The 13,023-nt window shown below is 39.4% G+C and overlaps 1 protein-coding gene across 2 annotated transcripts in view; it reads right to left on the bottom strand.

Annotated features, from left to right (window-relative positions):
* LOC126419296 (biogenesis of lysosome-related organelles complex 1 subunit 2) overlaps window positions 1–13,023 on the bottom strand; it is a 61,083-nt gene that overhangs the window by 40,970 nt on the left and 7,090 nt on the right. For both annotated transcript variants that reach the window (XM_050086469.1, XM_050086470.1), the window contains exon 4: window positions 7,224–7,356. In XM_050086469.1, the coding sequence (XP_049942426.1) occupies window positions 7,224–7,356 (133 nt within the window). The remainder of the gene's footprint in view (window positions 1–7,223; window positions 7,357–13,023) is intronic.

The raw sequence follows: 13,023 nt of genomic DNA, 5'->3' as shown, positions 1-13,023 counted from the left end.
TTCACATATTAAATTGAGCTGGCAAGCTTATGAAACATACTCCTCAGTTTTAGTTTTTAAGTCTAACATGTTGTCTGAGCTGAAGAAAATAGTTTTTGACCAACATATACTGCCAACAATAGCTTATGGCTGTGACTCATGACATTAAATGAATTCACTGTCTGAAAACCAGCAGTGACCCAAAAAGGAATGGAAACATCAATTTTGAGCTACACAAAGAAAAGACAGAAAGAAAGTAGCTGATATCAAACGGACAACAAAGATCAGTGAGATAATGGAAAGAGTGGATACTTTGAAATCACAGTGGGCTGGTCATGTCACTGGAAGAAAAGATGGCAGGTGGTCAAAACAAGTGCTAGATTGGACCACAAATTACTAAAACAGACCAAGGGGAAGACCACAGGACAGGCGGGGCATAGACTTACGAAAGGCAGCTGGACTGAATTGGCAGCAGGAAGCTCAAAATAGGTAGAAATGGCAGAACCTGCAGGGATCCTATGTTGTACGCCAAGTCAAAGACACCACGTCACCAAGTAATCGAACTGGCTGACGACGACGATGACTACTTAAGTAACACAAGAAATGAGAGAGGTCCTCCTCGGAATAAGGGAGAACATCAGATGTGGAAAACACTGACCAGCTGAAGGGATAGAATGTGTTAAAACATCTGGGAATAACTTCCTCAGCATTGAAGGGAGCTGCAAAGGGCAAAAACTGCAAGGGGGGGGAGATTGGATTATGAAACAAATATTCAAAAATTTGGGTATAAATGCAGTTCTGAGCTGAAGATATTACAAAAGGAAAGAAGAAGTGTGATCATGATTAGGGATAAGCTTGCTGTTACTAAAGTGAATAAACAATACAAAACTGTTAATGACTCTGGTGTCTTCTTATTTAAAATTAGTCAAGACAGGAAAGAACATGAGAACCATTAGCCTTAGAATAAGCTTTACTATATCGCCTGTGGTCAACATTCAACCAAGTGAGTTAAGAGGACCCAACATGTGATTAAAAAAAACCTGTCTCTTAAAGTAATACACTCCACGTACAATTGTTACCAAAACTTTAGCCTCAGAACTGACCCACAGCAGATGTTGCATTGTAGCTATGAATATTCTTGAAATAATTCTTTGATTTATCTTTAATTGTTTAAACATTTGAAGCGAGTCTTTGGTACAGTGCGCTGAAAAACAAATTTTGTGTTAATGGTTGCAAATCAACTTTCTTCTTATGACAACATGAAGTAAAGTAACCTCAAATGTGAAATGACTTGCTTTAAAAAATTTGGACAGCTAATTCATCAAACTGTGATTATAGGTCTCAAATTTGGAATTATGTTCAATGCACATTTAATGTATCTTGCAAGAGAATGATAGAATTACCATTATCAACATCCACATTATTCCTATTACTTTGTCTTTACAAAGTTCTCTCTCCAGCTCTTCATCTTTCAGTACCATCCATTAGAGTCCTTCTTTGAGGCATAGCCAACAACAAATATAGTTTCTGTATTATAAGGAAAGCCATAGCTATTCAAAATATGATTGTAACAAATATTGCTTCTTGCTCTCGATGGCTCCATTACTAAATTTCATTTCCCACTGCTGACAACATCAATGAAATAGGACTTGTAGCATTGCAGTTTCCCATTATGCGAGTGTTACTGCAAATGAATCATCAGCTACACTTAAACATGAATGTCCCTACAATGCAGTTTGATGAAACATTGTTTCTTTGTTATGTCATTTCTACCACAGCTTGTGAAAAGTAAATGTGTAGAAGTTAGTAGCACCTCTACAGCAAGGTGCCTTTTGAATTATATATGCTTCATTGGCCTCGTTGTATAATTAATTTTAAAAATTGGTACTTCAGTTTTCAGTATTCATGTATTAATATTTTGATCATTGAATACAACAGATGTATTTTCATTATGAATGGCCAAGTTCCTACTACTGTCTCTAAGTAAAAATTGTCTTCCTAGTTCCTCGTCTTTCACTCCGACCTCTTAGCATTTTCCTTCTGCACATAGACTTAAATAAACCTAGTTTCCATATAATAAGGGAAGTCTGAAGTTATAGTTATTCGAAATGCAGAAATTAAAAATTAGGAACTTACTTCAGATTTTCTGGTAATAACGGAAAATAATCACAAAGTTACTCTTACACACACACACACACACACACACACACACACACACACACACACACACACACACACAAAATGCCAATATACAACATTATTTACAGACTGTGTTTGTTGTTGTTGTGGTCTTCAGTCCTGAGACTGGTTTGATGCAGCTCTCCATGCTACTCTATCCTGTGCAAGCTTTTTCATCTCCCAGTACCTACTGCAACCTACATCCTTCTGAATCTGCTTAGTGTATTCATCTCTTGGTCTCCCCCTACGATTTTTACCCTCCACGCTGCCCTCCAATACTAAATTGGTGATCCCTTGATGCCTCAGAACATGTCCTACCAACCGATCCCTTCTTCTGGTCAAGTTGTGCCACAAACTTCTCTTCTCCCCAATCCTATTCAATACTTCCTCATTAGTTATGTGATCTACCCATCTAATCTTCAGCATTCTTCTGTAGCACCACATTTCGAAAGCTTCTATTCTCTTCTCGTCCAAACTATTTATCGTCCATGTTTCACTTCCATACATGGCAACACTCCATACGAATACTTTCAGAAATGACTTCCTGACACCTAAATCAATACTGGATGTTAACAAATTTCTCTTCTTCAGAAACGCTTTCCTTGCCATTGCCAGCCTACATTTTATATCCTCTCTACTTCGACCATCATCAGTTATTTTGCTCCCCAAATAGCAAAACTCCTTTACTACTTTAAGTGCCTCATTTCCTAATCTAATTCCCTCAGCATCACCCGACTTAATTAGACTACATTCCATTATCCTTGTTTTGCTTTTGTTGATGTTCATCTTATATCCTCCTTTCAAGACACTGTCCATTCCATTCAACTGCTGTTCCAAGTCCTTTGCTGTCTCTGACAGAATTACAATGTCATCGGCGAACCTCAAAGTTTTTATTTCTTCTCCATGAATTTTAATACCTACTCTGAATTTTTCTTTTGTTTCCTTTACTGCTTGCTCAATATACAGATTGAACAACATCGGGGACAGGCTACAACCCTGTCTTACTCCCTTCCCAACCACTGCTTCCCTTTCATGTCCCTCGACTCTTATAACTGCCATCTGGTTTCTGTACAAATTGTAAATAGCCTTTCGCTCCCTGTATTTTACCCCTGCCATCTTTAGAATTTGAAAGAGAGTATTCCAGTCAACATTGTCAAAAGCTTTCTCTAAGTCTACAAATGCTAGAAACGTAGGTTTGCCTTTCCTTAATCTTTCTTCTAAGATAAGTCGTAAGGTCAGTATTGCCTCACGTGTTCCAGTGTTTCTACGGAATCCAAACTGATCTTCCCCGAGGTTGGCGTCTACTAGTTTTTCCATTCGTCTGTAAAGAATTCGCGTTAGTATTTTGCAGCTGTGACTTATTAAGCTGATAGTTCGGTAATTTTCACATCTGTCAACACCTGCTTTCTTTGGGATTGGAATTATTATATTATTCTTGAAGTCTGAGGGTATTTCGCCTGTTTCATACATCTTGCTCACCAGATGGTAGAGTTTCGTCAGGACTGGCTCTCCCACGGCCGTCAGTAGTTCCAATGGAATATTGTCTACTCCGGGGGCCTTGTTTCGACTCAGGTCTTTCAGTGCTCTGTCAAACTCTTCACGCAGTATCGTATCTCCCATTTCATCTTCATCTACATCCTCTTCCATTTCCATAATATTGTCCTCAAGTACATCGCCCTTGTATAGACCCTCTATATACTCCTTCCACCTTTCTGCTTTCCCTTCTTTGCTTAGAACTGGGTTTCCATCTGAGCTCTTGATATTCATACAAGTGGTTCTCTTATCTCCAAAGGTCTCTTTAATTTTCCTGTAGGCGGTATCTATCTTACCCCTAGTGAGATAGGCCTCTACATGCTTACATTTGTCCTCTAGCCATCCCTGCTTAGCCATTTTGCACTTCCTGTCGATCTCATTTTTGAGACGTTTGTATTCCTACAGACTATATAACTATAATATTTTGATTTCCACTGTTGACAACATTTCTGACCTAGCTGTTGTTGCATTGTAGCCGCATGGAATTCCTGTATTACTGCAAATGAACCAGGTAAACATGAACATCCATAGAATGCAATTTCATGAAACGCTGTTACTTTTGTGTGTAACTTCTATCATACCACTTGATCAATAAGCAGGACAGAAGTTGGTAAGCATTTCAAGTTTTCAATATTCACATATTGGAGACTTTAATGTGTGATAGAGAAGGTATCATCAAAGTTATGAGTATGAAAGCATCTTCTTCTTTTTATCACTGTTAGTGGCTACTTACACAAGATTTTTATTTTTTATTTATTTATTTATTTATTTATTTATTTTTTTTTTTTTTTTTTTTGTGCACATCTATGGAAAATTACCTTTCAAATTACGTAAGTTTTATTGGCCTCATTGGATAGTTAATGTTTAAAAATTGGTACTTCAATTTTCAAGTTCATGTATTAATATTATGATTACCGTGACAGTTGGGAATAACAGCAGTAAGCATGCAAAATTGTACGGTATCGACCACAAAAAACTGGTACTCTTATGATGTGTGGATCCCATCTGTGTTCAACATTGATGCAAATAAGCAGTCTCTGCCATATGAACCAATTGCAACTGCTTCATCACCATTCAAACAGCATTACATTTGCCAAACAGTAGCTCTCTGATGTATTCGAGAAGAATGCTGTTCAATACAGGAAGAATCACCTGGCACCAAATCCATTTAAAACACAGATCTGTGGTTTCTGCCTTCAGGAAAGAGACGAATTCTGAGCTCTAAGGCTCATCAGAATACTGAAGTATGCCTAAATACTGGGTGTTACTTTGGACTACATGCTGACTTACAATGGGTGCAGCTCGAGAAGCAAAAACTTGTATCTCTGAAATAACATCACACAATAACTGACATACTGTCCAGAAGACATAACTAGTGAATGTGATGACATCTGTCCCCATTTGGTATTCTTTTGCAACCAAATATACAAGGTTTATAAAAAAGAATCATCCGATTAAAAAAAAATTCGTAACTATCGCGTTATCCGAGATACGTACGTGAACAACGTACTGTTCGAAAGAGCAAACTCTCAAGTTTTACATGTTTCCCACTAGGTAGAGCAGTGTGTGCCCACTTCAGTTCTAGTAAAAATAGTGTTGGGATAACAGAAAGCGTTCTGCATTCTAAGTTTTGCGCAGTGCAATTCAGTAATAACTGCTTAGTGTGACTTTCGTACTAAGTACGGTGTGGATCCTCCTACAGCACAGGAGATGATAGCATGAACAGTTCTGAGAAACAGGTTTGTGTAAAGGCAAATCGCCGGACCATCCCCAAGTGTCCGACACAGACGAACGCATCCTTGTGAACAAGGAGTCTGCAGAAATCTGTTCACCATGCAGCTCAACATGCCCCTGATGTCTGTCTGGCATGTGTTGCATCGATGTTTACACATGAAACCACACAAAATTCAGCTACTGTAAGCACTCTGTGAAGTGACAAACAACAACATTTGGAGTTCTGTAATTTTGTACTTGGCAAGATGGAGGATGAAAGTTATCTTCCACATTTAGCATTTAGTGATGAAGCAACATTCCATTTAAATGGAAAGGTGAACTGTCATAATGTGAGAATATGGGGTATGGAACAACTACATGAAGTTGTACAAATCTGATGTGTTTTGTGCAGCTTCACGGGAAAAGGTGTATGGCACATTTTTCTTTGCCAAGAACATTGTTATAGGGAGCACATATCTCGATATGCTTGAGAACTTTCTTTTCCCAAAGTTGGAGACTGATTTGAGAGACTTCATTTACCAACAGTATGGGGTCCCACCACATTGGCACCTGGAAGTGCAGGAATTTTTAAATCAAAGAATTACTGAATGATGGATCAGTCACACTGAACCAAATGATTCAGCCTTACATTACTGGTCTCCAAGGTCACCAGACCCGACTGTATGTGATTATTTCTTGCAAGGGGTTTATAAAAGACTCTGTTTATGTGCCTCTGTTATAAAAAACAATGAATGAACTGAGACATTGCATAACAGCAGCTGTGGAAACTGTTACTCAAGACGTGTTCGCTGCAGTGTGAGAACAATTTGAATACCGCATTGATATTTGCCATGCATCTCAAGGGAGGCATATTGAACACCTATGAAAAAGGTATGGAAGAAAAAGCTTTTAAGTTTTCCATTCATCAAAACCCAAAATTCATAGTATATGTGTACTAGTTCCAGAAATACAGACATGCCAAATTGGATGATTCTTTTTGATACACCCTGTATATGCTCAGCACAAGCTACACCCAATGTGAACGCTGTGGATGTTGCCCTCCAAGACATTGTCTCATTCTGTTTTATGCCACTACACCACTGGAGAAACTGCACTGACTACCTTTGTAGTACCACCTGAAATCTACCAGGAAATAGCAGCCAGTAGAGAAAAGGCTACAGTTAAAATACTCAGACCCATCCCTCATTCAGATACCAGCCAGCACTGTCACATTTCAGAAAAAGGAATAGTTTCCTAAAATCATCAAAAGCACTTGTAACAAGATAGAGACCAAAAGTGGCTTGCTATGGATCAGAAACCTCACAAGTGTCTGATATCAATGCACAAGCTTCCTTCCAAGTACAAGCAACATTGGGTGACCTCAAGTTCCCTTGACAGACTGCAGTCAATCATCACAAGAGATAGCACCAAGTTCAAAAAGTACGGCTTCAATGTAGAGTTCACACCACTAGAGAATGGAGAGGAGCAGACCACATACTGCAATGTTGTTCATGTACTGCTTCATACATAATAAAGAACCTCCTCACAGCAACACAAAAAGATGCCCTTGAAGCAACCAAGTTCAAGTACTAAGACAAAAATTTTGTTTAATGGTAATTTTCTTTTCCTTGCATGCTGGCTGTAGATGTTTTTAATATACTGTAGGTATTAAATTGCTTCTGATTAATAAACTATAATCTTAATTGATAAAATAAATAGCTGTTGAGAAAAAGCTACCAGATCAGAATAATTTGCTAGTGATATGGAAATGACAAGAAGGAGCAAAGAGTCTGACAAATATTCATACTATGTGTATATACCTCTTTTCCAAATTTTTAAACTTTGCTTCAAGTCGCTTAGAGTAGGCATCTAACTTATAGGCAGCCTGTTCCAGTTTAGTAACACTGTCTTCTATTTGATCAATCTGCTCAAGGTATGGCTGCAGGCTCTTATCTGCAAACAATGGTAACAAAATATATTACATTTCTAGAATTTTCTGGAAAGTTTCCCAACAAATTGAAGTTTAATTTACTTGCAACTCCACTTTTCTTAACATATTTGAAATATTGAATAATATTTTTTTTCAGTGATACATAACAAAAAACCAAAAGAGGAAATTTAACTGAAGCAAAATTCTGAGCAGTAAATTACACCTCAAAAACTCTATGGCAAATAATAGCAACTTCACTATTAAATACAGGATATCTTTTTGTCACACACATGTCCATATATCTGTGTGTGTGTGTGGGGGGGGGGGGGGGGCACGCACGAGCGGACTATCTTCCCCTCCCACCCCAGTCCCCTCTCGCTTGGAACAGCTACAGAAGAAGGGCCAATTTCAATTCTGTAGTCATTTCTTTCCTTTTCTCCAGCACTGTCATCTGTTCAACACATTTTTTCCTTATTGTTTTTGGACCATTTCAGACCAATTTTTCCCACTCTCCCGACTTAGAATCCTCCTATATTCAATAATTTCCCCCTAAACACTTCTCTGACAGTTGTTTCTACTGTCTTGCATAAATATAATGTGAAAAAACCAGTCTTCCTTTTCTCATTATTTCTAGTACATTTTCTACATTCTGATAAATTTCATCATTACTTTGTAATTTCCAACCTTCAACAGTTTTCCATGGACCTAACATTTACCTAATGATTCACCTTTCCCGTATTTTTAATATATCTAAATTATAGTTTTAATTTATTTACTGCCATATTCTGTTGATCCTTTTGTGCATGTGACATTCTTGGATGTGGACCAACTTAAATAATATCCAAATGTAAATTACACAGAAAAGGTAACAAGGAGAAATACAGTCATACAGTCAACTTACAAAAACAGTTGCAGGAAAAATAAAAACACAAAATTAGAAGTTTAAATCAAACAATGGAAAATTCAGGTTGGGATATAACAATATTATGAGAGGGAAAGATGCCACTCACCATATAGTGGAGATGCTGAGTCGCAGATGACAACAAAAAGATTTTCATATTTAAAACTTTCGGCCAGTGGCCTTTGTCAACCACACACACACACACACACACACACACACACACACACACACACACACACACACACACACACACACACACAACTCACACACACTACTGCAGTCCCAGGCAACTGAAACCAAACTGTGAGCAGCAGCAATCAGTGCATGATGGGAGTGGCGACTGTGTGGGGGAAAGGAGAAGGAAGGGGACGGAGAGGGGAAGGGATGTATGGTAGGGATGGCGGACAGTGAAGTACTGCAAGTTGGGCGGCGTGCAGGGGAGAGGTGGTGGTTGGGGGAGGGGATTAGTGGTAAAGGAGAAACATGCAGAGAAATAGAGAAAAATAAAGAAACCAGAAAAAAGAAAAAAACTAGAAGTTTCTGTGCCCGACTTCTGTCACATAGAACACCTCTACTCAGCAGTCCAATTCTGTCCATACCCAACACGGCATATCAAGAGTGGCAATAAGCACAGCAGCAACAATGTGGTGTCACAAATCTCCAAGATTCTGTGGCAGAGGTGCAACATAAATGCTATCCTTGATGTAACTCGATAATAAAAAATTGTAAGGCATCAAGTGCAGGGATCATGGTAGTCATTCAAGTAGCACAACACAACCTATCCAGCGATGTGGCAACATCTCTTTTGGTAATCTTCATACATAATGATGGGTATGTGGAGGAACAAAATCCTATTGAAAGCTGAAATCCCTGCTATCAGTTTTAAGTTGTGGCATGAACTGCAGCAGTTGTGTCAGCAAAGAAGAACTGTTGGACACGGCAAAGAACACTTTAACTTTCTCAGACTCCCGGACATGTTCAACAGCTGCATGTAGATTCTGTGTCCACCACATACCTATTGTGTTGGCTAACCTTTCCCGAAAGATGAAAAATAGCTTGATCACTGAATGTTAAATTGCTTACGAAGTCATCTTTTTCAAAACGGTTCTGCATATCAATGCAGAACTGCACATGACACAGTTGGTCATCGTAGCTTATAGCTTGCAGGAGCCACAATTTGTATGGCTTCACTCTTAATTGTTTATGAACTATTTTTTTGCACTGTTGGCCGAGGGATGTTCAATTTTGCACTAGCTGGAGAGGTAGACATGGGATTTTGCAACATCATGTCCCTCACATGGTTCACTATCTGTTCTGACTCGCCCAGTCAGACCCAAAATTCACTAGGCTGTTGTAAACTGGTGGTGTCTTGTGAAACATGTCACAGAAAGCTCTTTGCACACTCACTACGAATTGGCACTAAGCAAATTTGAACACATAAAATGCTTTCACTGCCTTGTTTGCGGCTGTTTTCAGTGGTGCCCATGTCTGGTTTTCCAAACTAACTTACTGGCACCACCTAAAGAGGGAAAGAACAACACACAGAGTTCCTCTTTCACAAACTGTAGCATTTGTTACACTCTGTTTAGCCATTTACCAATACAATTTATTAAATATGTTTTATAGAATGATGATAGTAAGTAAACTGCTACGGCAGATGCAACTAAAAACAAAAAATTGATGAGTCAGCCACTGTTCAATAAAATAAAAAACTGTACAATAAACTTTATTCTGGAACATTGAGAAGAGACAAGACTTCAAAACAAGTCATTCTCAACTAAAACAGAAGTAAAGTTTCCAGAAATTTAAAACTAACTACTTCTCAGAATATGAAATTCCTGCCACTAAAATGAGAAACACTAAAAAATATATGCCACTGGCATGACAAAAAGGTGTATCTTCCTGCTGGAGTGAGTCTGTTGTGTTACATTGGAACTACAATATTTAAAAATAAAACTGTGTCAATGCCACTATTCTGCCTCTATGGATGAAAAGAGGAATATCTCAGTAGGGAAACTGCTTCCACAATCAGCAGCTAGTTTTCCCTCACCTTCTGTCTCCTATGATGAATTGCTTTCTTATGCAATATTCAAATTAGGGTTGTAGCAAAACAGCACATTTCTGAGCTGTGTATTCCTCACAAACCTCTGTGACTGCTGTAACAAGCTGCTTGTTTTCCTGGGCCCCCTGTAGCCTAGTACTTACCAGAAAAGTGTAACTTTCCTAGTGGGAGAATTAATTGTAAATTATTTGTATCTTTTCTCTACTGTGTAGATGTCTTTACTCTGGGGAAGACCCTTAACCAGTATGAAGACAACAAACAAAAACTAGGAAGGGCTACAACTTGCCTACAGCTCACTGATGGATGAAGCATAAAAATGTTTAACAGCCCAAAAAATTAGGAGCTCAAAAAATCAGGGCATCTCTTCAGCCATCTCCACTTTTTATACACAAATCAAAAAAAGTTTTGCATCACCTCAGTTCTGAAAGTTACGGAAGCTGTACAGAAAATTGGAATAAAGATCAACATAAACATCATTTCCGCCTTTTTTATTGCCCATGAAAAAAAAAAAAAACTACACATTGCATGTTGTACCACCATACAGCGAGACCTTTAAAGGTGGTGATCCAGATTGCTGTACACATTGGTACCTCTAATACCCAATAGCAGGTTCTCTTGCATTGATGCATGCCTGTATTTGTGTGGCATACTATCCACAAGCTCATCAAGGCACTGTTGGTCCATATTATCCCACTCCTCAACGGCGATTTGGCGTAGTTCGCTCAGAATGGTTGGTGGGTCACGTCGTCCATAAACAGCCCTTTTCAATGTATCCCTGGCATGTTCAATAGGGTTCATGTCTGGAGAACATGTTGGTCACTCTAGTCGAGCGATGTCATTATCCTGAAGGAAGTCATTCACAAGACGTGCATGATGGGGGCGTGTATTGTCGTCCACGAAGACGAATGCCTTGCCAATATAGTGCCGATATGGTTGCACTGTCGGTCGGAGGATGGCACTCATGTATCTTACAGCCATTATGGGGTGTTCCATGACCACCAGTGGCATATGTCGGCCCAACGTAATGGCACCCCAAAACAGCAGGGAACTTCCACTTGGTGCACTCACTGGACATTGTGTCTAAGGCGTTCAGCCTGACCGGGTTACCTCCAAACATGTCTCCGATGATTGTCTGGTCGAAGGCATATGCGACACTCATCGGTGAGGAGAACATGATGACAATCCTGAGTGGTCTATTCGGCTTGTTGTTGGGCCCATCTGTACCGTGCTGCATGGTGTCATCGTTGCAAAGATGGACCTCGCCATGGACATCAGGAGTGAAGTTTTGCATATTGCAGCCTATTGCTCACAGTTTAAGTTGTAACTCAACGTTCTGTGGCTGCACAAAAAGCATTATTCAACACGGTGGCATTTCTGTCAGCATTCCTCTGAGCCATAATCCGTAGATAGCAGTCATCCACTACAGTAGTAGCCCTTGGGCAGCCTGAGCGAGGCATGTAATCGACAGTTCCTGTCTCTCTGTATCTCCATGTCTGAAGAACATCGCTTTGGTTCATTCCAAGATGCCTGGACACTTCCTTTGTTAGGAGCCCTTCTTGGCACAAATTAACAATGCAGATGCAATCAAACCGCGGTATTGACTATTTAGGCATGGTTGAACTACAGACACAAGTCAGTTTTCTCCTTCCTGGTGGAATAACTGGAACTAATTGGCTGTCAGACCCTCTCTGTCTAATAGGCGCTGCTCGTGCTTGGTTGTTTACATCTTTGGGTGGGTTTGGTGACATCTCTGAACAATCAAAGGGACTGTGTCTGTGATACAATATCCACAGTCAACGTCTATCCTCAGAAGTTCTCGGAACCGGGGTGATGGACAACTTTTTTTGCTGTGTGTAATGAAACTGAACGCAGGAACACACACACACACACACACACACACACACGGAAGATGAGGATATTTTATGTCTCATCAATGATGGTCATTAAATATTGTAGCCACGGATGGGTAAGGAAAACAGTCACTTTCATTTCAAAGGAAACATTCTGCTTTAATCAAGACTGAATAATAACAGAGCATTATAGTACAAAGTGCAGAGATATACTACAAATCGTAGACCTTGCCAAGGTGGGGTGGACACATGCCTCAACTACACAGACAGCGATGTCATGAGTGATACCACATCAGAAGGTTATCTGTGGAGAACTCAGACTAACACAGTCCCTGAAGAGAGACAGCAACCTCTTCAGTGGTTACTGGAGCAACAGTCTGTATTATTGACTCATCTGGCTTTGTAATATTAGCCAGCATGGCCTCATTATGATGGTACTGCCAATGCCTGAAACTAAGGAGAAACTACAGCTATTATATTTCTCCATGAAATGCAGCTCTACCGTATGGCTTAATGATGAGAGCATCCATGTGAGTAAAATTTTCCAGAGGTAAAATAGTCCCCTATTCAGATCTCCAAGAGGATTTTGTCAGCAGGAGAGAGATGAAAAAAATAAAAACTGGCAGGTCAGAGCATGAGATTTTAGATTATTAATCCAGCAAATAAGTGAGAGAGCTTAAAAAGAAAAATGGATAGCTTGAAGTTAGATATAGTGGGACCTAGGCAAGTGCAGTAGCAGGAAGAACAGTACATCTAGTCTTATGAGTACAGGGTTATCATCACAAAGTTAAATAAGGGTAATGCAGAAGTAGTTCTAATAATGAATAATAAAATAAGACTGTGGGTAAGCTGCTCTAACAGCATGCAGTATTAGTTG

The sequence above is a fragment of the Schistocerca serialis genome, chromosome 9 (genome assembly GCF_023864345.2).
Source record: "Schistocerca serialis cubense isolate TAMUIC-IGC-003099 chromosome 9, iqSchSeri2.2, whole genome shotgun sequence".
Taxonomy (NCBI): Eukaryota; Metazoa; Arthropoda; class Insecta; order Orthoptera; family Acrididae; genus Schistocerca; species Schistocerca serialis.
Note: the sequence above shows the minus strand (reverse complement) of the source record. Positions and strands in the feature narration are given on the sequence as shown.